The sequence below is a fragment of the Seriola aureovittata genome, chromosome 23 (assembly GCF_021018895.1).
Source record: "Seriola aureovittata isolate HTS-2021-v1 ecotype China chromosome 23, ASM2101889v1, whole genome shotgun sequence".
In the NCBI taxonomy this organism is placed as follows: domain Eukaryota; kingdom Metazoa; phylum Chordata; class Actinopteri; order Carangiformes; family Carangidae; genus Seriola; species Seriola aureovittata.
Genome location: NC_079386.1, coordinates 6,086,808 through 6,114,695, shown reverse-complemented (window position 1 = coordinate 6,114,695; position 27,888 = coordinate 6,086,808). Strand labels below are relative to the sequence as shown.

Sequence of the window (27,888 nt, the reverse complement as noted above, 5' to 3'; positions counted from 1 at the left end):
AACATTTGTTAAAAATTGTAATGCCTGTTGTTTTGCATATAAGATAACTACATTGGTCTTATGTCTAGAGGAGTAACTGGATATAGTTAGTGTAGTTAGTTTAATTAGATATAGTTAGTACTCTAGATATAAGCAGGTGTCCTCAGGCTGGGGTCATTCTTACAAGGCTGTCTCCACCTGGGCCCTTCAGCTGTCAGGCTCCTTGCCTATCTCATGTTAATTAAGTTTAGTCCATTTCAGCTTTTAAATCTCCTCTCAAACATATGAATGGTATTTCATGTTTTTATCCTCCTCTTTTACCTCTGTTTCTACTCATTTTAATAATAGCTACTTTTATTCTTTATTTTTATCTTGCACTTGTTTCTTATATTACTATATCACTTTTTTTTGTGAGACACTTTAAAACTTTGTGGAAGAATGTGATGAAAAAGTTCATTATCACTTTTCTTTCGTGGACATTTGGTGTATGATGCATCTTTCATGAAGCAGTTTGGTGAACTGGCTGCCCTGAATAAATGTAAATGTACTAACACACACCCACGCGCAGAAACAAATGAAGCCGCGGAGCACAGTGAGAAAGTTAAGTGTGTGAATAAGTGCTACAAGGTTATATTCAAAACTTAATCCTGGCTGACAGAGAACTAGAGGGGAAAAGATGGATCAGTATCAGGAGACAAAGAAAAAAGTGTCAGATGGAGATGGAGGGGAGAGAAGGGGTGAAGAGCTGAGGAGGGGGGGGGTGCAAATTGATTGATGGAGAAAAAGGAGCACCCGAGAGAAAAGTAACAAAGACAGATGATAATAAATGCAACACAGAAGAAAAGAGGTCTCCCTCAATGATCAAGAGATCTGAACATATGTGTGTGACACCATCTTCTTTAACACTGTAGACAACAGCCCAGCTCCCTGGCTCTGTCTTTTGTCCCCTGATGAACAACCCTTTGCTTCTTTCTTGTTCCCTCTCTGACTCTTTTAATCCTTTCATCTTATCATCCTCCAAAACTCCTCATCTTTCTTTTCATTTGCATCACTCTCTACACTGCCTCTAAAATGCAGAGTATAAAGCTCGTTTGTTTTCAGGAAAGAAGTGTGTGTGTGTGTGGGGGGTGTTTGTGTGTGTGTGTGTGTGTGTGTGTGTGTGTGTGTGTGTGTGTGTGTATGTGTGATGTCATCACCATACTCATTGATAACTGACAGCTGACAAGAACTGATAAGTGTCCCCTAAACCCCTCCCCCAATCACCCCCAATCCAATTGTCCAATCATAGCTTAGCAACCGTAACCAGGCACAGCAGGCCTGTCGAGATTTGGCTTTCTCCACATGCTGTAATGGTGTGCAAGGGGCTCTAACACGAGAGACATTAATCTTCAGAGTTTGGAGGGTGTCTTTAGTAACTGCCTCCTAATGTTAAAATGAATAACATTATTTTTAATCATAATAGTGTAGAGTAATACTACGGCTAACCAGCTCTCCCCTGCGATGCAGGAGCAATTCTGTAACTTTATTTCTTCTAGATACATATTAATACATTACATGTTAAAGACCTTTTAACAAGCTTCTTGTTTTAAAACAAATCAACTGGGAACATTAATATGTCAGCTGGCACAGTATTAGCATTAGCATTAACCGACACTTGGCCACAACAGTCACATTTATCCTACTTGCTATTGGTGTCATTTTCATCATATCATCAGTAAATCTACTGTGATCGTCATCATCCTCTTCATCCATAGCTCTATGCTTACTTTCACTATCATCAACTTCACTGATTTATTATTTTCAACATTATTGCCATTATTAATCTCTATATTATTTACATTATTTGTGTCATTTTCATTGACATCACCATCATTTCCCAGTTTTCACTCACCACTGTGATGTGCTGTCATCACATTTTCTACCTTTTGATGCTGTTGTTATACAGTATATATGTAGCTGAGGTAAAAGACCAAAGGGAGCCGACAGCAAATGTTTAGAGATGTGTGATCCCTGACGACAGGCAGGGGAAATCACTGGAGCTCTCTCTGTGTAATCAGCCTCATCACCTTAATGCCGCCTTTGTCTGTGAGAAAGGGTGAGAATGACGGAGAGACTCTGCAGCATCGGTCAGACCGAGATAGGAAAGAGACGTGAAGTTCGCCTGGGACTGGCAGAGTGTGAGGCCATATTTAGAGCTTTCACTCAAAGCTTTGTGGTGTAAACTATTCCCATAAGGGGTTTCCAGAGGATGGGATCACGGGCTGTATGTAGGCCAGAGCCTTTACCTTCTGCTGCTCCTTATTGTAGGAGAATAATTGTAGAAATGCTTCAAGGTGGGATCAGAGTCGAGATGTAAGAGAAAGTGAGGCAGTTGGAGAAGTCAGCTAGGGTTCACTGCTTAAGTCGTTTAAGTCGCTTTATATTTATGTTGTGAAATCCCACATAAAAGGCACTTTAAAGTAAAACTCTCACACCTTGCATCTCTGGTTTGTGCAGCATCAGACAGGAGAGAAGAGGAAAAAGCAGAGAGTTCTCAGTCATCCATGCAACATGAAAGAAATTATTTTTTAAGAGGGTGTTTATTATAACCTGTACTACACAGCAATGTCGTAATGGTTTGCAATTTTCTTATAATTATTGTGGTTATTTTCAAAGCCGTACACCAGAGTCTTGATTCAGAGCTCCGGGTGTTACATAACAGGCTTTACGAAGAAGTACTGTCTATAAACAGTCTGGGAAGAGATTGAGAATTCATTGTGACTGAACTGAACAATTTGAACTGTCTGTTCAGAAAGTTAGCCATGCTAGTGGTGTGGCTTTGAGCATGGTTATGGTCCCACACTAAATCTATTTCAACAACTACTGACTGGTTTGTTGTGAAATTTTGCAATTATTTATGGTCCATAAAGGATGAATCAACCCTGACCTTTCCTCTAACACTATGAGGTTGATCTTTGTGGTTTGCTCAGCTGAACTTTGTTTTAGGGTGTAATTAGCAAATGTTAGCATGCTAACATACTGAACTAAAACATCAGCATAGTAGTGTTCGTTTTTGTCAGCGTGTCAGCACACTGACAGTAGCACCATAGCACATTAACAAGGATTTAACTTCTAAAAAAAGAAAATAATTTCACAGTAATCCTGGTAGGATAAAATACGATCATAAAATCCTTACACACATGCTATAAAGCATTAGAAGCATTCACAAAGGAAGAGGGTTGTTGAAATAGGCCAATACAACTTCCGAAATGAGGCTGTTGGCTGTAGAAATGCTGGTGTAAATAGACTTATCTCACACACACACACACATCCATCAACGCTACATGGACAGCAACAAACATTTCCCTCAACAGCTCATGCTGCTGATATCTGAACAGTGTTAACAAATGAGCCCACATCCAGAGCAATCCATTCAGCTGCATCCACAAACAGTTTACCCCTCACAGGCATCAAAGGACGCAATGATGGGTTTACCAGCTGAATGAAGAGCAGAGGCCCAAATGCAAAGTTAGCCATTACCCGCTAACACCACTGGAAAGCAAGATATTATGTACAGTTCATTTCAGTTGTTCATTCCGACCTATTGCACTGTCCTGCATTTAGTCTGCAGCCAGTCACTGTGGTGCAGAGAGAGGAGAGGAGAGGAGAGGAGAGGAGAGGAGAGGAGAGGAGAGGAGAGGAGAGGAGAGGAGACAAAACAAGGAGAGGAGAGGAGAGGAAACAAAACAAGGAGAGGAGAGGAGAGGAGAGGAAACAAAACAAGGAGAGGAGAGGAGACAAAACAAAACAAGGAGAGGAGAGGAGACAAAATGAGGAGAGGAGATGAAACAAGTAGAGGAAATGAGGAGAGGAGAGGGAGATACTGGGTTTGATATGATAAGAGCTCTCTGACTCATTATATTAGCATAGACAACAGTATAGCTGGAATGACTCACACACACACACAAACACACACATACAAAAACAGTAAAAATTTTAGTATCCTCTGGGGTCTCTCTCCTACATTGCAATTAGTCTTTAATGACACCCTTATGTGGGGAGTGAATGAGGAGACCAGAGGGGTGTGTTGAAGGGAGCGAGGAAGGAAGGAAGGGAACGAGGGAAGTACTGTGAGGGAGAAACAAAGGGAAATGGTGAACAACAGTGAGATGGAGAGGAAGATAATGAAGTGTAGGATGAGGAAGAGACAAGATGAGTGTGGAGAGTGCTGGAGGGGTTTAAAGAGCGACTGCAGGAGAGAGTAGCTGTGAAAGAAGCAAGATAAACAGAGAGAGGGGAATGGATGACAGTGTAGCCCAGCAGACACACAGACAGAGAGGCGGCAGGACTGGGGTGTGGTCAGACTGCTTCAGGACCAGACTGCTAAACTGCAGCCCACAATGTGTGGTAATAATGAAATCAATCACAGAGCAGCCTCAGCATCATTTATCTACAGAGGAGCTTCCAAAATTTACACTTACTGCAGATGAACTCTTTGGAAAAATCCTGCAGTATTAATACAGGGAAGATGCAGGGTGGAGAAGCCGCAGCAATATCCAGTGTGAAAGGACGACTTCTGTGTAATGGACATAAATATTTTTTTATGAGAAATATGACAGTCACCAAAGTGGGAATGTGTTCATATGACTATGCAAAGAGGCTCCGGAGATAAGTTCTTCCCACTCGCCCAGGAGCACATTCAGCTGTCTGCACGTGTGTAAATAATACATAGCTACAGCAAAGGGAGGCATGGAGGGTCACTCCTTTCCGCAGTCAGACAGTGTTCAGTAATTTTTTATGATTTTACTCTCACTCAAAAAGGTGAAAATAAACAATTTCTGCCGCAGGGTTCATGCTCCCACAAACATCAGTATGGTATATATCAATGAAACAGTCAGTAAGCACGTTTAAAGCTCATTCCTTTCCACAGCTGAACAGTGGCAGCAGATTATTTACCTGGGTGGGGCAGCAGGACTGATGGCCTCTGCTTACACATGCACAGATGCACGTTTGCCCCTTGTCGCTTACTGTGCTGAAAATGCTAAAAGTGATCAGGCACCCAATCTTTCTGAACTGTGCAATGTGCAGTTTGTTTGTTTTTTTGATGCTGTGTCAGGGAGGAGGCTTCAGTTAAACTTTTCAGCCACAGCCGCAGACTGGCTCTAGAGATGACAACATTGCATGGTGCAATTTTTATATGTATGTTATTTTAAATTTGCATATAAGCATTAAATAGCAATAAATGATTAACATATATGGTAGCAACGTGTTTTAACATATAAACACTCATCATATAAGTATTTTTAATATATACTGTATGTACATACCCAAATTTTAATATGGGTATTTCATATGTTATAAACTTATATCTTCATATATCCAAGGAATTTATAAATGTGATAATATATCCTTTTATAGGATACACTGTCTATATGAGAATGGTTTGTTTATTCATGTAATATGCAACCAATGAAAGTGTTACTCACGTCAAAAAATCATTGAAGACTCATAGAAATGTTACAAATATTAAATATTGCAGAGAAATGTAAGAAATGTTAAATGTTGCAGAGAAATGTTGTGCTTGTTGATTCTGAATGGAGCGCGTTGGCCTTTGCAGCTGAACTCGGCAGCCGTGGCCTTTTCTCATTGTAATTGTGCTTTTATTGTTATTCTCCGTCACACGTGGGGAAAAAGACACGGTGCAGCTGCTGCTGAAAGCCAGCAGAGAAAAGGTCAGTGCTTCTGGCCTCGCTGAGATATATCTGGGTCAACATGCCGCTGTGCAGTCTGCGCCTAGCTTCAGCATTACAGTGTGGTTTTTGTTTAGTGTTGATGTGAGTCAGACGTGAGACACTGATTTTTATTATATTATTATTATGCAAGTGAAAAGTAGCAAATCATGACAGTTAAAGTCACAGTTCTTAGTCCCACGATGACTTTTCTGTCTCTAACATCTTCTCCTGTCATAACACCTACAGTAAAAGACTTAAGAGCTTAAAACCATTTGTTTTACCGTAACTCCAGCCCACTGGAGATCACCATTACCATCATTACATAACTACTGGCTGAACACAGGCAGTCTACTCAGAACTCTAATACTCATAAACATAGTACATTTTATCCTGTAAATACTATTACACAAGTCTCCAAAAACCTGGAGATAACCAGCAAGTATCAGCAACATCATCCATGTTGGACCACACACTTTTATCCCTCCTATTTAAAAATACAGGAACAGAAAAGGAAAATCAAGAAATGCCCTTATTAGGTTTTGCACACAAAATAAATACGACATTGAAAGCAACTATACAACAGTGTGTATCTACCTCCACCACATGGATCATTCTAGTACTGCAGACTGCGTGTATTTCTGCCTGTGTGATTCCCATATCTGCCAACAGCTGTGACTCAATGGCTTTTGTAATCACACTTGTAAAGATTTGACTCACCGTGTGTGTGTGTGTGTGTGTGTGTGTGTGTGTGTGTGTGTGTGTGTGTGTGTGTGTGTGTGTTGTGTGTGTGTGTGTGTGTGTGTTTGTGTGTGTTTGTGTCTGGCAGGTCTATCCATGGCGGTGCGTCATGGCTCTCTGTACTCAGGTCTGTCAGGGTTTAATGGAGCTCTGGGCTGCATGGCTGTTGGAGGACTCTTCTTCACCTTCAGCTGGAGGACCCACCTCTTTGCCATTGCCAGCGGTGACAAAAAACACACACACAAACACACCCAGACACACTTGCTGTCTGTTGTTCCAAGTGCATGATGACAGTGTTACTCAGCTAGCTATAAGTGTGACTAGGTGTTTTTAATGGGTTTCATCAAGAGAAACAAGAACCATATTTTATACTATAAACAATATTCATAGTTTTCTTTTTCTTTTTTATAATATCCGCTTTAGATGAAACCATATTTGTATTTTGCAGGAATACTAAAACAGATTGAATTGAGAATAAATCCAAATCTTTTTGCTTCTTTCATTGTTGCCATCATTACTGTACTCAGCCTTCAATGCTCTCTGTCAACAGGTGCCTTTGAACTTAATTGCATTACATTTTACTATTCTGTGTACTTTTTGGGAAAGGACATTTGAGGTTTTTGGCTTTCTTCATGCCTCACTAGACTTTATAATGCATCATGTTGTGAGTTTATCTAATTTTCCTGAGCCCTTTGAGTCACCAAGATGTCACTTACTGCATCGTGGCTCCTCTCAGTAAATCATGCACTCCCTCTGCTGCTGAATCAGCCACATGCTGAATCATGCTCTCTGAAGGAGAGAAAAGGGCTCTTCTTTGTGTAAAGGAGGATTCATGTGAGCACATTTTATTACTGTCTGGTAAAATTCAGCTGTGCTTCTAAAAGCAGCTAGAAGGAACATATTCATTTATTCATCCCACCCCTTTTACTCTTCGTCCGTATCTCCCTGCTTATCTAAACCCATTTTCTTCACCTTTTTATTTCTCTGTGCTGAATGAATGTAATTGCAGAGCTGAGGTTTTTCTAATTCTCTCATTTCGTAAATTCAAAGCCGGATTTAATTGATCTATCCAGTCTTTCGTGTCTACCTCTGCTTTCACCCCTGACAAATTGACAAAATTATACGCTCGCACATTCGCACAACACATCTGAAATCAGCACTGACCAGTTTGGCAGGAAGCTAATCTGCTCACATTAGGTAAATTGGTCTTAATTGGAGCTTTCATTGAGTCTACTATGCAGAGCAACTGCAGCCAACCTCTGTGTGTACATCAGTGCTCTGGGGAAAGATACAGAGTGAGAGTGGAGGATATATTTAGCCTGAATTCTCTTCTCTTCTGCCCGCAGCCTTCCTCTCTGCATATGCTGACATCGCTCTATGCAATCTACTGGGAACTGTAAGTACACACACTTGAAGGCATGTGTGTGTGAAACTGCAACACAGGGACATATTTCCCAGTTTTTAAGCAGAGGGTGATTCAACTTTAGATTTTCTTTCATTTAGGTAAGAACAGCCTTGTTGAACAATATGCAGCTTTTTTGTGAACTATATATAATGGATGTAACTCTGAACTATATATGAGTGATGACCTTTTATGATATGAAAGCATCATTGCATTGACCTCTCAGAGCTGAAAGTCTACTGCGCTTGTGACCACACTCAGCGCTGATGCCCGGTTGAAATATATGGTGCATTGCATGAAACCACAAGACATTGTTTCAACACTCCCCACAGTGCAGAAGTCTGGTCCATTTTGTTCAGTTGATTCTTGATTAGATAAACTGGCGCAATCTTCTGCAAGACATGAAACACTGCAGATAAAACCTCAAACAAATTGTCCACCAAATGTAACTGCTTCATGCCGTGACACACTTTTATGTAATGGAGCACTGCTGCTGTTCAGGCAGGCACAGGAGTCATGGTAATAGTCACATATTGTCCAATCATTCATGTCCAGGACCTATCCTGTTCATTTTGATGGTCCATATAATCTGGCAGGTGCTCATTCATTCTGATTACTCCAGTGCCCACAATGCTCCACACTCCTGCAATAAAACACCATACACAGCCTCAGCCTCCTTTAGCACTGGCATCAGGTGTGGTTACAGGACAAGAATCCTGTGTGGTTGTGTTGATCAGATATTGTGTATCTCAGGCTTGGTAAGATTTGCTCCAGATTTGCATGTCATGTTGAAATAAATGGTTAGTCACTTCACTCATTCTTATTAATTTTTTTTTTTTTTAAAAACCCCTCTCTCTCTATCCCTCCCTCTCTGCCTAGGTGGGTCTCCCAGCATGCAGTTGGGCAGGCACTCTGACAGCCACACTGATGCTGCTGATGACTGGTAGTTTAGCAGCACACCGCATTCCTATTGGTCAAGTTATGGCCCCTGAACACAACCTGCGCTCTCGCAGCCAGTGGGCAGCTGGGAACACCGCAGAAAGAGAAAGCACTGATGTGTAGTGCTAGGACACACACACACACACACACACACACACACACACACACACACACACACACACACACACACACACACACACAGAGTACTGTATCAGTACTCGTTGGATGAGCTGGACCAAACATATATACATTTTGATTATAAGTATATTATAAATGGATTCATAGACATACAATGTTACCATGTCCTTACATTGTAAAAAAAAAAGAAGAAAAAAAGTAAATTAAACACTTTGATGAAGCCCTGACTCTACATTTTGTTCACCAGGTGGCAGTGTATTTTCAGCAATAAAATGTTAAGTGTATATGAAGTATCTCAGTTGTTATGCAAGCCTTTGTATTCAGACCCAACAAATGTTTTGTCCACGTTTATGCCACTTGTGTAATTACAATACATGTATTTTAATAGTGTATCGTATTTGAGACACAAAAAAGCCAAAAAACAACCAAGTTAAAGGGAAAGAAAACATCTTTTAATTGCCATGAAATCAACAAGTCAGTTCCATAAAATCATTCATTGTTAAAATGACAGTTTTATTGTTATCAATAAAAACACATAATGAATTCTACAGTCATTATTTTTTAACCGCTTCATTACCCTGCATAGACATACTACATAGCACTGTACTGTAAAAACAAACTGTACATGTTCCCCAATGCAGGCAGACAGTGAGACAATGAGCACACAGGCGACACGTAATGTGTTTTTGAAATGGACGGAGCGGGCGGCTACTGGAGTTTGAAGGCAACTTTTATCATCATCATCATCTTCATCATTATTATCAGTATTAAAAATTCTCTTAAATGAAAACATGAAGGTATTTTGTTCATGGTTTGTTAATTTGATTTTGTCTTTTTTCACAGTGCTTCATGTTGCCTGTTTAGTTTAAATATATACTCCCCATCGCCATACCAATTTCCAAACACACACATGCCCACATTCACACAGATTTTTAAATTAGACCGGTGGTGTACTGTAAACAAAAAAAATCTATACATTTGAAGTGACAACCTTCTGCGACAAACGATATCTTTTCTAAAATGTTTTTTTACATCATGCATTTCTATTTCAGTGCTCTAAGATTTATTTTTTATTTTTTAATCTACATAATTTTCAGTTCTGGGACTAAACTCTTATCATGAAGTACCTCAAAGACAATGGTGATGAGGTCGGTAACACGAAGAAACATACAAAAGTGCCTTTCAGTCTGATTGATCAAGCGTAAAAACAATAAAAAAAAGGATTAAAATCAAAAGTAGAAATATAAATACTTGCACAAAGTGTCTTTTTCTTAAGCTGCATTACAAAAAAATGAACATTCGTAGTTCTACATACTTTCAGTTGAAGATCTGATTGTGAGTGCTGTTGTGCTTTTTTTTTCCAACATGACTGTGTGTGTGTGTGTGTGTGGTGTGTGTGTGTGTGTGTGTGTGTGTGTGTGTGTGTGTGTGTGTGTGTGTGTGTGCGCGCGTGCTTGTGTTCATCATGGCTGAGGATAAAGGCAGAATGACAGAGCTGTCTTAGTTGATATACTGTATCTGGCACACACACACATACGCTTCATACAAATCATACACATCATTCATACATACCGGTGATGTTCAAAGTATCTGACAACAGTGTAAATGATGTGAAATGGGGGAGAGGTATCTATTATATCCAACTGAACCAAGTGTAAACAGATAAGTCAGATAAGTGTAAGTGTGTGTGTGTGTGTGTGTGTGTGTGTGTGTGTGTGTGTGTGTGTGTGTGTGTGTGTGTGTGTGTGTCTGTCTGTCTGTCTTTGTGTATCTTATATGTCCGAATGATTGTTCTCATGCACAGAAATCTGAAAACTTGATGATTTTTGTCGGGTTTTTTTCTGATGAATTTCAGCGTGCATGCACTTTGTTATGTTTTCTCCTAAGACTTTACAGCTATGACGGCTGAGTAAAGCCCAATAACAAAATCTATTCCATTGAAATTAAATGTGTATGTCTGTGTCAGTGTAGCACATGTAATCCTACTTTGCGAACAGCCACACAATGTATTGTTCTTCATGCATGTAAACATTCATCTAAACTAAGCAAGTGTAAACAGTGACGCCGTGCCCGGGTCCGGTCTGGTGTGAGCAGACTATTTAACCAGCAGGACAGGAGCTAGAAAGCAACATCCTAACTTTTAAGAAAAAAAAAAAAGATTGTTTATACAAAGCAGAGAGAGCAGAGCACAGGATTGATCATAGCAGTGGTCAGCTGTGGTCATTTTCTGGGGGGGATTATCTTATGCCAGCCAAAAGGAATAGTTTGATAATTTGAGAAATATCTTTATTCTTGTTACCATTCCCATGTCTGCACGCTAAGGATGTAGCTTAGTTTAGCACGAAGAGTGGAAATTGGAGTAACAGCTAGTCTGGTTCTGTCCATCGACGTCCCTGCACCCCTGAAGCTCACTAAGTAACAAGTTATATCTCATTTGTTTGATCTGTGCAAAAGACAAGATGTCTCCACTCCCTGTCTGTCAGCCACACGGTGACTGCAAGTAACTTACTGCACATGGCCAAGAAAGAGTCCAGCACGTGTTATTTTACATGAAGCTTAGCGAAGCATCAGTCAGGACGACGATCTCCTTGCACATGCCCTTTAAATCGCAAGCACCGTTTCCCACCATCTCTAAGATCCACCAACTCATTCTCGTCTTCAGCCAATCACAACCTGACATGCTGGCCTTTGGCCAATCACTTGTAAGCTGTCATACTTTCAAGGTGTTCTCCTTCTCTGCTGTCATTCAGCTGTCGTTTCAGAACTGTGACCATTGTGTGACCCACCTCCACCTCCTTCACCACCTCAGCTGTGGATGTCTGACCATCTCCAATCAAACCACTGAGTTTCCCTCTAATGAAGATGTTTCCATCCCCCATCTCAATTCCTCATCACCAACACCAGTGTCTATAGGCCCCAGCTCTAGATTTCCTCTAATTGGAAGGACCTTAGATCTATGGACCATCTCCCATGATGATCCACTTCCCGTCGAGGTCTAAGCACCAAAGTCTATTCCTTCTGTTCACGTTAAATAGTCTCTCCTGATTGAAATGGTTTTTGTAGGTTTAAAATGTACCCCTCTCCAGGTAGGTCAGAGGTCAGGTCTGAGTGAACAGTAGCTTTGAGGCTTGTAAGGATTTAGTATCTTGCTTAAGGACACCTCAGCAGGGCAGATCCTTGAAGCCTCGCCTGCTGCGACTGGGAACGACACTGATGACGGTGAGTAAAAGAGTGAAGTTGTGGACCAGAAAAAAACTAAACGAGAGATACTAATACGCTCCTGCAGATCTGAGGAGAACTGCAGCGTTGAATGCTATTTCTCTGTGAGTGCTCCATGTCACTATGATCAGTCCATTTTACATCCAAGCAGTCATGTCTTAATAAAAATATTGATTATAGCCACTAAAAACATCCATATGACAGAGAGGACAACTTTGCTGCTGCTGTGATTTAGCGCTCTGCTCCTGCAACAACCTATTCTGTTACTGACTTCCTTGAAACTTGACTAAACCTTGTAATCCTCAGACAGGGGAAGAACCAGGAAAGATTAGCACAGCTCTGCTGAAGGTTTCAATTCAAGGCTTATTTTATATTTTGTAAATCCCTCAGAAATCTTTGGGTTCATCCCCATTACTGCCACACAGACTCAAAGCAATCCAGGACTGTTCCTTCACAAAGGTTTTCTCTCCTGATGGAGAAAACATATTTTCTAACTTCTTTCAGTGTATGCAAGTGCCTTTGTGTATCTACTGCATGGTGCAAGTGTCGTTACATGTTTCTGGCAGAGTGTACGTGTGTGACCAGGCGCGTGTGTGTGTGTGTTTGTGTGTGTTTGTGTGTGTTTGTGTGTGTGTGTTTTTATGTTCAGAGCAGCCTCCCCAGCACCACTCCCTCTCTGCTCCTGGCTTCTCCTCTGAGGATCTCCAGGAAGCCCAGTTTTGTCAAGAACTCCAGCCTCTGACGGTCTGTCGGCTGCACTTCACAGAACACACCCTGAGAACCTACACACACACACACACACAAATACACACACACACATACAAACACAAACAGAAAAGCATAAAAACGCTGGTAGAAGATCTTGCTCTCCAACTGCAGATAAAAATACACATCATATACTTGTGTTCATAGCGTGAAGTAAGAGGTTCATATATATTTTACAACTACCGAAGCTTGCGGTGCGAAGACATCTTGACACTTGACTCCTGCTCCCATTAATGGAGTATGTTAAGTATTATTGTGACTGCTTCATCCCTCCATATTTTTATGCTCTTCTGTTTAGTCTTGAGCCGTTGAGCGAAGAGAAACTAACGCTAATATCAACAAGAGCGTCCTCCACACAAAGTGTTCCCACACTGTGAACATTTCCAACACCTCAGATTGGACCATCATTACCTTCATTTTGTCAGACATGAAGGTAAATGGTACTTTTAGTATTCCGTTACCTAAGTTTAAAACAGATAAAGAACACACATACCTACTTATGTACAATGACTCAACACTCTGTGTTTACCGTTTGCCTTGAGTGCGGTGAGGAGGGCGGTGAGCAGGGTGCGGCTGACGCTGATGTCCACCAGCTCCGGCAGGGCATCCAGTCGCAGCTGAGAGGGGAAGTGATAGAGGAGGGAGTCCGGGTACTCACCCTGGTCCTCCTCCATCAGCTGGATCAAGTCCTACACAGAGGACAGGAGAGACACAAGGATATTCTCACAATGTGTTGCTAATGATAGATAAAGATCCTACAAGTTAACTTTGGGTGTTGGACATTTTTCTTGCTGGTGCTTGTTAGATGGATCGTTGTGGAAACTGGTATTTAAATGGATATTCCTACATTGTTGTAGTTTCCCACAGCTGCCACTAGATGTTACCAATGAGCCATATTTAACTGACTGCACATCACAAATTCATTGGAACAGGGTACTTTCAAGTTACCCAGCAACCTAACATCAATAATGACACAGAAACTTTCTCCAAATCAGGTTTGAGAATACATTCAATGCCTTGTAGCATCAACAGAGTGCCTGCTGCATTAGCTTTTATTTTATTGACACAGACCTCTGTAATTGGTCTAATGTACTTCCTGTCTGAGAAGCTGCTAAGCATTTTTCTTTTGTAATAAAGTGCACATTAAGGCAGCTATATGTGAGTGATTACATTATATTGCTATGTGCAATACAGCAGGAACAGATGCCATTCTAGCGCTCACTTCGGCCTGTTCAGCTTTGATAAACCGCAAATCCTTTTAACTGTAAAGTTTGTGAACCTGTGGCTGCAGTGTGAATGACAGCCAGTCAAAGTGGAAATGTCAGCGTGCATCATGACGCACAGAGTGGGCAGATAAATCCCGCACAGATGTCAGGGAGTGACTGTGTCTGTTGCTCACGACCGGTTCTGTTTGCCTGAGATCACTGAACCGTTTGTCAGGATGAGCAACAGCAACACTGTAACCAAGTGTGTCACAGTATGTCCTCCAATTTTCAACAAAGATACTTGTACAATGTAAAGTGCTGTATATGGACAAGTGTGTACTTAACCAAAAGGTTGTCATAGCAGGGAGGAAAAATAACTTGACTGGTCATGACTGACTTTTCACTGCCATAACTACTGATGTATTTATTTTTCTGCTTACAAGTGCATCACTGTTGTGCACTGGTAACACCCATGACCGATCTGGTTGCCAATGTTGTGCGCTGCTGAACAGGAGAGTACAACGGGAGACAAAAATATAAGGTGTGTCTCTGTAAAGAGTGAGTGTGTGTATGTGTGAGTGTTTTTGTGTGTCATTTACTTTGTTTACCTGTGTGTGCCACCTACCTCCCAGTGGGTTATTAATCCATCACAGTGGGATCCAGATGGTGTGACTGCAGGTACTGATACGTCTAAGCATTCGTGTGCATAATTTCATGTGTGTGCTGCTGGGTATGAGCTTCCGTCTGCAAAATGTTTAGACTACTCCTCATACTCACCTGTGTGTTGGGGTGTGCATTGCCTCCCTTGGGTGGATATTTGTCCCTCATGGCGGGCATCCAGGTGGCCTGGCACCGCTTGGCAAAAGAGCGAACATCCAAGATGCCCAACACACAGCCACACACACCCAGCTCATCCTCCAGGATAAAGCTATACTCTGGGCACAACGCCAGGCACGGTCCGAGACATCTATGGAAATGAAAAGACATGATTATTTTAAAAATATGTGAATATATACTGTATATATATATCTCCTCTTTCTTTCTCTCTCAGCCACATACCTGTCTCCTATGACATCTGGGTGAGCAATACTAGATTCTTGACCACCCTGAGTCCTCAGGTGAAGTTGGCGGACCATCCGATACAACTCCAACTACACACACACACACACACACACACACACACACACACACAATGAAAAAATCTATCTATTATCCATCCATCCCACACCGATGAGGAAATGTTGAACTGATAATCTACAGGTAATTGAACAATAAGGATCTTTTAAAAACTCTCTGTTTAATGCTGTATCATTTCTCCATATAAGGATCCTACTGTGGCACTGATTGAAAATTCCATAAATTTTCCATGACTTTCCATCACCAAGTCGGAGCATCTGCATGACCTAAAAATGTTCTTCCTTCCTGGTTTGCTTCCAGGCTGTTTTTTTAAAGAGGTGAATAGTACTTTCCAAAACAGTAAGTCTAGAAACTTACACACATATCCCCTGACTTTCCCAATCTTGAAAGCACCTCTCTGACTTCCATGATACTCCATGAGTTATCCTGGCATTACGAGTGATATAATAATGTGTGTGTGTGTGTGTGTGTGTGTGTGTGTGTGTGTCTGTGTGTGTCTGTGTGTGTGTGGGTGTGACTCCGTACCTTGTCCTTGCTGTGGTAGGGCCTGATGTTATAGAGACGAGAGGTAGGGAAGAGAGGAGGAGGATGACTGAAGAGTTCGCTGCTGCTGCCTATGGGCAGAAGCATCTACAAACCAACACACAAACACACAGTTAATGGAGTGATAACAGCTCTGAACCACCACATCAAGTAATGAGAAGAAATTAAGAATTCAAGCATGCACACATACACACATACACAATAAAAAAGGAGTGATTGGAAAATGAGAACACACTCCTACCTGCACCTCCCCAGACACCCCCCCTTTAAACACCCATGGCTCCGACTCGACTCCCAGTAGGTCGGCCCCTGTGGTCTTGCCACACCCTACCACGTGTCAGGGCGGTGACATCATGTGGTTATGAACCAATGAAATGTGAAGAAAGTTATTAGCAGGGATGAAAAATGATTGCAGTTACACCTGCTTTAAATATTCACCCCAGCATTAAAGGTCAGTGTTTTACAGCACTACAGCTCCTCAAGAGATGCTGGCTGAAGTTAACTACTTTTCTGTTTTTATGCTGTTGCCATTTATATTTGAAGTATAACTGGTGGTTTAGGACTAACTGCACCATTAATTACTGAGCTCCATCGAGACAGTGCTGAGAAATAATGACTGAGTGTTGGGTGGCGATTTGTCAGGCTGAATTTACTGCAGGTAAAAATGATTTGGTGCTGCAGAGGCTACTTGTACTTCGTTATTTCAGGCATAGATAGAGAAACCGTCAATTTAAAGGTCGTGCCTACTCACAGTGGAAGCAGTTCCTCCAGGAGCCCAGGGTGGAGCTGTCACTCAACACTCGTCCATCTGAGCGAGGTAAGTGAGCGGGTTGGGTGGAGTGTAAGGCAACAGAGTAATTAAAAAGAGACAGCAACACCACACTCCATTTAGACAACCTCTTCAACTATCCCAAGCTCTCTCTCTTGTAACACAACTACTACATATGTAATGTTCTGTGTTTAGAAAGATTATAGAATAGCAGTATAACAAAGAATACTATACTTTAGAACAGTTCCCTAAACTATGATATTCTATACAATACTGTACTATGTAAAACTACATTATATTACTGTGTATTCTAGTATTTTTCCTGCCTCCATCTCTCTGTGTCCTTACCCAGCCAGCATATGAAGGCCTTTGCCACCAGAGCCGTGTTCCTCAGGTCCCACACGTAAGGGTAAAGGTCATAGAGCACAGCCCTGTTGGCCCCGCCCACCACGCTGCAGTGGAGCTGCGCTATGTCTTCACACAGAGCCAGGAGCCTGGAGGCCCGACCACGCCACTCATCAATCTGAAGACATACATGTACAGTACACAACAAGGTCGTAAGGACACTGCTATTGTGAACACCATGCCCTCACATATGCCCCTTATGTTTGACAAATGCAGACGTTGAGGTTATAATTAGTTGCGGTTCAGGAAAAGACACTGAAACAGAGACTGTCACATACACAAATTCAAATTTCCCCCACATGAAATCCACACAGAGCAACACCAACCTTCTGAGGCGGTGTCTTCTTGGTGTTGGCACTGACCAGTTGGCAGTTTGATTTAAGCCAGGTCAGATCCTGTAGCAGTTTCTGGGCAGATGGGCCGTGTTCATGGGGAAGATAATGAAGACCAACCAGCAGCCGCACCTGGGACTCACTTAATAGACCCTTCCCACCGCAGATCCCCCGACCCTGGGCCTTCTGCCCCCGGCTTCCACCTGATGGTGCTCCAGGTCTGGATCCTGGAGGTTGGTGATTGGTTTGACTAGGCTGGTTTGACCTCTTGTTCTCCCCGTCTCGCCCCTCCCATTCCTCTTTGACCTTAGTGGGTGACAACGGAGGTGAGCTGGAGTTGAGGGGGAAGACGGGTAGTTTGGCCACAGCAGAGCTCCCTCTGAATGTGGAGGGGCAGTCAGATCTGTCAGGAGTTTTGCAACGAGATGTTGGAGCAGAGGAACGCTGGTCTGCTCGTGTGCTCTGTCGACCTATGATTATTAAAAAAACAGGCAATGTTTTTAAGCACAAATATAAAATACATTTTTGCTGTCAACAGTGCACTGAAATAATGCAGTTAAAGGTCCTATATTTTAAACTTGATCTAGAAGATATATTTTTGGTTTTAAGAAACAAAAAGCATCTCAATGTAGTTTTACATCTCCTCTCTCAGGCTTCTCTCTGGAGCTCTAGTAACAACAGACAACAACAGACTCTCTTCTGATTGGCTCACTGTTTTCTGAGTGATCAAATAAAAATATAACAGATTTCAGGTAAACACTCAGAGAAACCAAATCCTGCGAGGTTGGATGGTGGGTCCAGGTGGGTGTGGCTTGTGGCATGGCAGAGAGCAGCAGACTGCTTTGTTGTGACATCACAAAGTTACAGAAGTCCTGACGGCTGGTTTTAAGGCTCAGTTTCTGAATACAGGCTGTGTGCATTTCTCTGTGGACTGAGCGCTTTGATACTTTCACAGTGTTAATATAGAAACTAGACCTGCTTTATCATCAAAAAAGACAAAAAAATGCCACTTTATACAATATGGGACCTTTAAGGTATACATTGATTTCAGTGTTCCACTTAAAGATTATGAAAGTGACTGAGCAGCTGAAGGGTTTGAGTTCAGTGTAATATCAACACACACTGATACAATCACAGCACCAAATCATAATTTCTCACCTGCTTGCAGTGGTTGGTTGAGTTCCTCCATCCAATCATGTAGTGCAGCAGACAGAGCTCTATCAGGACAGTACTCACACTCCTCATCTAGGGCATATACAACACTGTGTTATTATATCTGAGGACACTAAATTACATGTGTTCATACACTGCACAATACAGAAAACCAATCTCAAATTCTTTCACACAATATTTATGCATGACTAGAAAACACCTTTCAAAGAACACACCTTATCTTGTGTTTCCTGGTCTGTTGAAGTGACTGTCAATGGAGAAACTGAACTGAACTCACCCTAACTCCAACCTATAATTCTCCCTATTCCAGAAAGTAGTACTGTACATTGTTCATGTTTTTTATTTTATTTTCATCAAAACTGGACCGCACCAGAAATCAGAAAGTCAGATCCCTACCACACAAAAAGACTGCATCCGGTTAGTACTTCACATACTACCAACACCCCATCCCCCTCCCCCTGCCACTCATGTAATCATTAAAATTCCTCTTCCATTTCCATCCACATCACAGTCCTCAGCCAGCCCTTCATCTCTTCTCTCTCCCCTCCCTTAAAGTCTATTCCTCCTCCGGCCCTCTGCCTTGTTTCTCCTCCACAGAGGGACCATCCTGTCTTCTCATTTCTTCCTTCATCACACCAAACAATTACTCCTCCATAAGGCCTCCATCACCCCCCACCCCCCACCCCACCCCACCACCACCACCACCACCACCACCGAGTCTTCAGAAAAACATGTCATGCAACAGTGGTTTCTCTTCTACATTTTTCCATTCAACTCCCTTGTTTCCTCTTTCTTTCTCATGTGTTTTACCATCAGAGTAAATTAAATACAATAAATATGAAGCAAATGACAAATTAAGGGCTACAGCTCCACCATTATAGAGGTCTAACACAGTTTCATTCTAACAATTTCTGTGAGTAGATCCACTTTGCTGCGAGAGTAGATGGAAATTAATGAAACTCAGTATTAGGGAAATATTTATTTTCTGTGAAACTAAGCTGAAAGCTTATTGAGTGGCTTTGTCCAGAACAACAGATGGAGCTCTTAATTCCTAGAAGTTAATTCAGTTGTTAAGTAATATCAGCAACATTTCTGTCAGATGGTTAAAATTGTGTTTGTTGCTAAGCAACACTAGCTTATTAAACATTTCTGCAAAAGCAATGACACTAACTGTAGATGGCTGTGGTCTGGCAGAGCAAATATTCATTTATTAACTTGGGACATCTCCTGTCTCATTAATGCTACTTCCATCTGCCTTCCCTCACCTTTCCTCTCCTCTTTTCCAGCTCTGTACCAGCTTCCCAGCGTATGCAGTGGGATGTAGTTGGCTTCAAACTCGCAGTTGGGGTTGAGCAACAGGCCCCTAAGGTGGCTCCTCAGCTGAGGCTCCCGACCCTTGAAAGGCCCCAGGAAGAGACGTCTGGAGTCATAGTCATTAGCGTGCAGGTTGTCCCAGATGAGCGGGGGGCGCTGGAGGACAGACTCCACCTCAGCCAGGCAGTCTACAGATAGTTTCCTAGAGATGACTTTACTGCCTGTGAGCGAGTGAGGAGGGAAAGGTTTTCAGAAATGACAACAGGACAGTGACATGAATAAGTTGGTAAAATAATCATCAATCAGTGTATTTGAACTTTGTGTTTGTGGTACACAGCATATCTTCTGATGCGGAGAACAGAGTCAAGTGATAAAATTCAAGAAATGAAGAGAGTAGGCAAAAATGTCTGTAAATGTGTGTGTTTCTACTGTACTTCCATATGAATGTGGGCGAATGTGCACCTACATCGTTTTTTTGTTCTGTGGAGGAGGTTGTGTGTGGATTTGTGCCTCCACTTATTTGCATGTGTGCATGCCGAGCTCTGTTTTGCCCGTGTGTGCATGTGTGCTGTTGTTAGCAGAACAAATTGCAGGTCAACTAATGAGGCGAAAAACAAAAAACAAAAACTGTACTTAAAAACCCTGTTTCATGTCTGCAGTAATACAGCTTGTTATTTGTCTCTCACCTGTCCAGATGACAGTTATGTTGGGGAGCAGGTCCTCTCCTACAGTCTGCAGGTAGGGAGACTTGGATACACTGGGAGAACACAGAGAACCACAGTACTCTACAGGGAGAGAGAAAGACTTATGTTGAAGTTTAAGAAAAAAAATGTATGAAATCCTGTAAACCATAAGTTTTCCACCTTCATTCCTACCTGTTGGGCAAAAGAGGAAGACGGGCGGTTCCCCCAAGAACCGATAGATCTCATTTGTTACATTGACCTGAGCATGGGCGAATGAAGAGAAGGCCTCGCTGTCGGCCTGACACATGGAGTGATCGATGTCATCAAACAGAATGGCAAATGCCTGGCAACCCAGGTCTGATACCTAAAGAGAGAGAGAGAGAGAGAGGTTGTTTATGAGATGGGTCGAACCATGAAACAATGACATTGCAGTAGTATTTATAATCTTATCGCATGTTGTCTACCTGTCTCAGCTTGCGTTTGAGCAGCGTCAGGTCACAGGCAGAAGAGAAGACGATGTCCTGACCAGGAGAGAGGGCGTAAACAAACTTCAGGCCTCTCGACTGGGCCTCCACTATGAGCGTACGCAACTGAGCTGAGGGGAGAGAAAAAATCTTTCATTTGAAATTTAAAGTGAAACTGAATGAGACACACCGGCCAAAATAAAAGAGAAATAACTAATAGAGAGGGAAGGATATATGAGGCAGTGTGATGCAAAGAGGGGAGATTAGCAAATTGAGAAATACAGGACTTTTAGCAAAAGTCCTTCAATACAATGCATATATAAGAACAAAAAACAATTACACTCGTCTGAGAGTGCTATATAATTAACTGTTCTCTCTTATCTCAATTTTAAGCATCTCTAAGGGAGTTCAGCTTGGCTCTAAAGCCTCCTGGCTAACGCTGTCCACTCTTCAGGGAACAATAAAAAATAGTATAATGGACAACATAAAAACTGTTGACCCCTTAATGATGGTAATGAAAAATTAATTTAATAGTAATATCGAGAAGGCATGTTCATATTTGGGACAGGGAATATTCACCCTGATGGAAGATATAATGTCCTGCGGCAGTTCTGGTGCAGATCTGGAAACAAGTCCAGTCTGCAGCCAGTCCTCAGAACATGTCCGAGCTCTTTGGAGTCAAATGAGCCTCAAATTATAAAAACATAAGTGCTGTAGTACCCCACTGATTTAGCTCCTGTTACATTGTCAATTAAAAGAAGTTGATAGAAAATGATTAAATTCATAGCTCAGCAGTAAAAACTGGTTGCATGTATGGTTGGATGACTGCTCAAACAGACTGATAGATGGAGAGATGGAGAGATGGGATGACCTTACCCTCCTCTTCAGGAGAATAGACTTCTCTCCACAGCAGTCTGTGTTTTAAGTCGTCTTTCGGACCGTACAGGTAGGTGTTCAACCCCCAACTCTGCATCCTGGTGGATAAAGACAGGAACGTTAAGTGTTTAAGGTCAAGTCTTTGCTAAATCTGTGAATCAGGAGCAAGGGGGGAAAAGAAGACAGTAAGAGAGGGCTTTTAATTTCTCACATTCAACATCAGAACTTTCACTTCCATATAATACCTGCAAATAGTTTTTTTTACTTCAATCTTTTTGTCATTAGAATCCACTCTAGTTTTACACAGCAGCTCAAATTTAGATTTAATTTAAATTCTGCTTTAAATTCTTTTTATCCTATACGTCACTCTATAAATACTTGGTAAATATAATTTTTTTTATAAATCAGTTGTGAGGTTGGAGTCATGGCGGGACAGAGAAGAAGAGCTGAGAGTGAGTGAATGAATGAGGCAAGAGCAGAGGGAGGGAAAAAAAACAGAAAAACAACAAGCAGCAAGAAAATAGATCCAGTGTATCGATCGTGGGGCTCCATGCCCGCCTCAGTTACAGGAAATGACCTCCTGAATTATAAATAGAGCATAGTACTAGGAGTGAAACAAAATCTACATCAGCATGCATTGACACAGACACATACACACAAATAAAAACATGAATCTTGCTCTCTCTCTCTCTCTCTCTCTCTCTGTCTCTCTGGACACGGACCAGCTCTCTCTTGTCATTTGTGGGTGGACTGTGTTCTCACTCTCTCTCTCTCTGCTTCATTTCCTGGACAGATGGTACGCAAGTCGCCTCCACAAAGCTGCAGCCTACCTCCCTCAAATGCACAATTGTGCACACACACTAACGTACTGTAGCCCCACTCTGCCAAACTTATGCAACACTCAGTGTATGAATTTTTTCTGCACCCCACACTTGAGTCTAAAAAAGTAAACCTATAAATAAACCTGGAGCCCACACACTCAGCTGCTGCCACACTGACAAAGTTTTGGAAGTCAAATCCATCCTCATAGCGGTGATGGCCTGGTTAACCAAGTGTAGCTGCACCTGTACAGAAAACACGCATCATAAAGCGTATATCACATGGCACATGATAGTGAGTAGATCATGGTTACAGATTGTCTGTTTTTATTATTATATTATAAAATCATAATAATAGGAACGGAAAAATTGCAATATAATGGTTTTGGTCTGTATTTTTAAGATCAGTGGAAAGCAGAGAGCAGAGGGAACAACTTCTCTTTGGGGATGCAGACGGCTGCTCCTATTGGCTGCTGACGTACAAAACTGTGTCACGGCTCCCAACAGGGATTTATGTCATTCCACTCATATGTAAGATCAGCGTGTCTTCAAGAATTAATTGGTCCCTAATAACTACAATGCGTGCACATGACTTAATATAAATGTAAATGAAAAGGGAACTCTACATACTCCATTAGTGCACTGACTCATATTTGACAGACTGTTGTTCCATTATTAGTGTGTTCATGTTTTGTTCTCTATGAATGGACTGCAGATGCTTTAAATGGTGCTTTGACTGAAATAGTCTTTTAGTATTCTACTGTAGTTCTCTGTGATGGAAATCCCTGTGAGCTGATTCATGCTGTAAGAGCTTGTCTCTCTTTGTGATGAAACTGTTAAAAAAAACTGTCGGGCAGACTCAGCAATGAGCCGCCTTTGTTTTGTTTAGTCAAAGGAGACTTGGCTCATGACCCTGTTTCCTTTATGTTGGATTACACTCACTTGGAGCACTCATACTGTATAGATTATCTCTATTATTGATTATCTTGAATGTTGATTGTAACTGCTTTAAATGGCGTTTGTCCACATTTTTTAATGATGCCGTGATGCTTAGGTCTCATCTGTAAAAGAGAGACCTCAGCATTAAATTGGTATTAGCATACTCTGTCTGCCAACAGTGACTGAGCAGCTCCCTGGTGTGAACATCTCAGCATGGAAAAAAACAGCCTTGTTGCTAAATAAAGAGCTTGGAGCTCAGCAAAACTTACCTCAATAAAGGTTACATAGAGGACACATACATTCTCTATTAGCATTCATAAACGTACTGATTATAGATAAAGAAAATGTAGCAAAAAATAACTTTTACTACCATTTATTCATTCCTCGTTACAACACAACAGAGTATGTCGGAGTTGCTCTTACCATTGAATAGTTTAACCGAATTTCATAAATGGTGTAGCAGAATGACCCACATTTAGACTTTGATTAAGAGGCTTTTCAACCCAATTTGTGTTTTTGTGTCATTAAATGGACAAAGATATTGAACATCAAAAAGTCTGGAGATTGAAATTCTGTACCACACCGTTTACTGTTAGTGCTGACATGCAGACACTGGACAAGTCTACAGCCATGCTGGTAGCTCTGAGACTTGCTTCAGCAGGTCTTAGTTTAGTGCGGTACAATAAACATTGGCTAAATAGCTCTAAATGCAAAGTACAGCTGAGGCAAATGAGAATATCGTCAAGTTATTGCAGTTCATCTTGAGGGGAACATGAATACCTGTAACAAGGTGCATGGCAATCTACCTAATAGTTTCTTTCATTTAAAACCACAAATGATGCCGGAGGAAAAGACAAGGAATCACCAAAGTCATAAAAGTTCATCCTCTGGGCACCGTGAATATCTGTACAAAATGTCATAGCAATCCTCAACATAGTTGTTAAGATACTTCAGTCTGGACCAAAGTGATGGACTGACAGACAGAGAGTACCATCCCTAGTGCTGCAACACTAGCATGGCTAAAAGAAAAGGTAGGGAACCAAATGGCCAGCATCTCATATATCATCCCCTTTCTCTATCCTTCCACCATAAAAAAATACATCTGCCCCCTCCCTCGCCCCCATCTGTCATCCATGGCTGAGCCTTAGGACTGAGGATGAGCCTGCCCTTTGCTATGGTGTCATTTTGCGTCAGTGATCTCTCTCTGGTCTGCTTGGCACTGAAATAAACATGTGCAACTGGGTTTAGGCCAGAGGCGTCAGGTCAGTGGCTCCTGAGTTCACCCTATTCATGTGAACATGAAAACATCCCCTCTGACAAAGTTAACAAGACATATGCACAACTGTGATCACAGTGGACATACAGAGCAGCACATGCAGGGTTATAGACAAACACCTGGTTCATTAGCTTCTTTAAAAAATGTTAACAGACTCACCATTGGAAGAGAACTTTCCTCTGATCCATAGACCACGGCCTCCCATAGAATCCTGGGTAGGAAAAAGAAAAATTAAATAACTCCATACATGTCACATTACTACTACAACTGACACCTAACTAACACCTCTTACAGTACTGATAAGCTCTGCAAAGTCATGCAGACTGCTTCTATAATTCATCTGTTTACTATCTTATGCTGTGATAGTTTGTGTAAATCCTTTTCTACATATGACATATTTTACATATTTGCATCTTTATTGACAAGTAAATGTGTAAACACTGAAACAGAGACTTTTTCCATTAATGTTATCTTCACTGTAAAAAATTTCCACACTTTTCATGATTTTATATATATATATATATATATATATATATATATAAGGGAAAAAAAGAAAATGCACCCTATGTTTATGACTCAGTAGATTGAAAATTTAAATTACATTGTAAAATTTTCAGTTTAACATTGATGGCCTGTACTAGTAAATGTCATATATAGTTCACTAGGCTGTTTTACAGTTCATCTGCCGCTCTACAGCATTTATTCACAAACTGGACACTTATCAGCTACTGGGCACTGTTCGCTGACATTACAGCTACAGCGCTCTATGTATAGGCATAAAGCAATGAAAAGTACTCCAGAGCTTACTTGGTCACATCCCCTCTGTGCTTGACAGTGGCATAAATCATCTCCAGCTCCACTCTTTTAGAAATGGGAGCATCTCTAGGGTCCCTCTCCCTCCTCTGTGTTTTTGAATAAGTCTGCTATGTGTGCGTGTGTGTGTCTGTGTGTGTGGGTTCGTGTATGTGTGTGCAGTAAGTGGGTCATAGTGACAAGTAAATCAGATCCATGAACAATCCAGTGTGATTTCTCCCGAATGCCTGTGGGGAGCGTGTATTTTGCTGTACATGTGTATGACATGTCTACCTGTGCACATGCATGTGGGCTTGTGAAGCGCTCCCCGCTAAGCCAGACTCAATTACTAACCCTGCTGGATGCCACCACATGGGATTGAGAAACACAGAGGTTTGAGGGGGTCCACCAAGGTGTGATAAAGGTGTGCGCGCGCGTGTGTGTGTGTGTGTGTGTGTGTGTGTGTGAGAGAGAGAGAGAGAGAGACAATAAACACATCCCAAAGGCTGTGAAACCAGATTAGCTGAGATTCAAAGAGCTGGAGAGTTGAAACAGTGGACAAAGACACCAGTGCAGAAGCAGCTAGTCAACTGACCAAAATTAAATGGCAACTATTTAATAATCAATTGTCGTTCAATTCATTTAATGACCAACAATGCAAACATCTATTTTTATAATTTTCATTAGGATATGTTGGTGTTTTGAACAAAATATTTAAGGACGGCTCTGGGAACTTGCCATGTCACATTTCATAGACTTGATTAATGCATTAATTAAAAATAACTGATGACAATGTATATTTAGTTGCAGCAATACAGCTTATTTAAAAAGATGACAGACATATTTCTGTTATAAGAAATAATTATTTTTTATCACATAAGACTATTCTCACTATTAATAAGCCACCTTTCTGTTTATCTCATCTTCATTATAACTACCAAACACAATACATTGTGGTATCATGGCTTCACAGCTATAATCAATAAACAGTAAAAATTGTTAGTAGTGAATTATTATTTTGTATAATTGTATGATGTTTTCACCTGTTCTAACTAGTATGAACAAACATGTATTAAATGCATGTGGATTATTATTGTTGTTGTCTGGTAAAAAAATATTAGAAACCCTTCACATTTAACATGTATGACATAATATGCACTGTATTGTGTCATCTCACCATTGGAATAATCACTTTATCACACACTGAATTAAGAGGCGTACTTGCATGTTGTGTGTGTGGCTGTGATGTGAGAGGGTGTGTTAAGGGAGAGGTGTATGTCACAACTACCACCTTCTTTCTATAAATTTCATCATCAGATTCTTCTCCTTCTTCCTCTCCATTTTCTGCAGTAATTATTCTGTGTGCTAGTGTTCTGCTTAACTTTTCCTCCTCTTTATCATCATTATCCACATTCTCATCACATTATCATTATCAATACTCTTGTTTATTGGGGTCCTCAAAGTGTCTTCTTCATTATTTCATCATCTTCATCATTACAGCTTTGTCCCTCACATCCTGTCACAGTATCTCCATTATCATCATTACTGTCATGTCATCCTAACAAACAACTTCATCCTAGTTTCCAGTCAACATTACAATCGTCATCATCATCACAATCTTCACTTTCACCATTATTATTATTATGAGCATCATCACAGCATCTTTGTTTCCACCATTAACACTGTTATCGTCATCAGAGTCATCACCATTGGAATCACTGTCATCATCATCTTCATGCCACCAGCCATTAAGCAGAGTATTTCCTTTCCTTACACTGCAGCCTTTGAACCAGACAGTACTGAATGCTTTTCACCGCCTGCTCTTTGATCTCCACTGCAAGCCTGACTGATCACCACCACACCATCTAATAAATACCTTTATATCCTAACCTATGTCAGTGTATATTACCACTCCCACGCCCCCTTACACTAGGGGACGAAACGCTTGTTTGCAAATGTAGGTCAAACGGTGGTCTATTCAAAATCATCTCCCCGGGGTAAGAAAAAAAATCACATGATCTGACAGAAGGTTAGTTATGAAGTCGGCCGCTCTTACCTTCCACCACCCCACAAAGAAACTGCTTCTTCTCCTCCATCCTGTCCTCAACCCCGCTGCCTCCCTCCGCTTCCAGTCGGCTCCAAATAAGCGAGGGAGACGAGATGCTCTCCCCGTCTGTCAGCCTAGATATCGGGGATATTCTTCATGCTTCTCCTCGATCTGCCTCCACCTCCTCTTCTCCCTCTCCTTCTCTCTACATCGCTGGAGCACTC

The 27,888-nt window shown here is 41.4% G+C and overlaps 2 protein-coding genes across 2 annotated transcripts in view; one reads left to right on the top strand and one right to left on the bottom strand.

Annotated features, from left to right (window-relative positions):
• si:dkey-183c6.7 (urea transporter 2) overlaps positions 1-9,457 on the top strand; it is a 21,111-nt gene extending 11,654 nt beyond the window's left edge. The window contains exons 6-8 of the mRNA XM_056369753.1: positions 6,517-6,651; positions 7,775-7,824; positions 8,710-9,457. Coding sequence (XP_056225728.1) covers positions 6,517-6,651; positions 7,775-7,824; positions 8,710-8,892 — 368 coding nt within the window. The 3' untranslated portion in view covers positions 8,893-9,457. The remainder of the gene's footprint in view (positions 1-6,516; positions 6,652-7,774; positions 7,825-8,709) is intronic.
• On the bottom strand, positions 9,338-27,888 carry si:dkey-183c6.8 (protein O-GlcNAcase). The gene is made up of 17 exons (XM_056369752.1): positions 27,674-27,888; positions 24,985-25,036; positions 21,793-21,890; positions 20,917-21,047; positions 20,645-20,816; positions 20,456-20,554; positions 19,721-19,990; positions 18,441-18,527; positions 17,277-17,752; positions 16,894-17,068; positions 16,528-16,584; positions 16,018-16,103; positions 15,759-15,863; positions 15,156-15,247; positions 14,874-15,063; positions 13,421-13,580; positions 9,338-12,908 (listed from the first exon to the last, which is right to left on the bottom strand). Exons 1-17 carry the CDS (start codon positions 27,711-27,713, stop codon positions 12,772-12,774), a joined length of 2,427 nt encoding a protein of 808 aa, XP_056225727.1. The 5' UTR covers positions 27,714-27,888; the 3' UTR covers positions 9,338-12,771.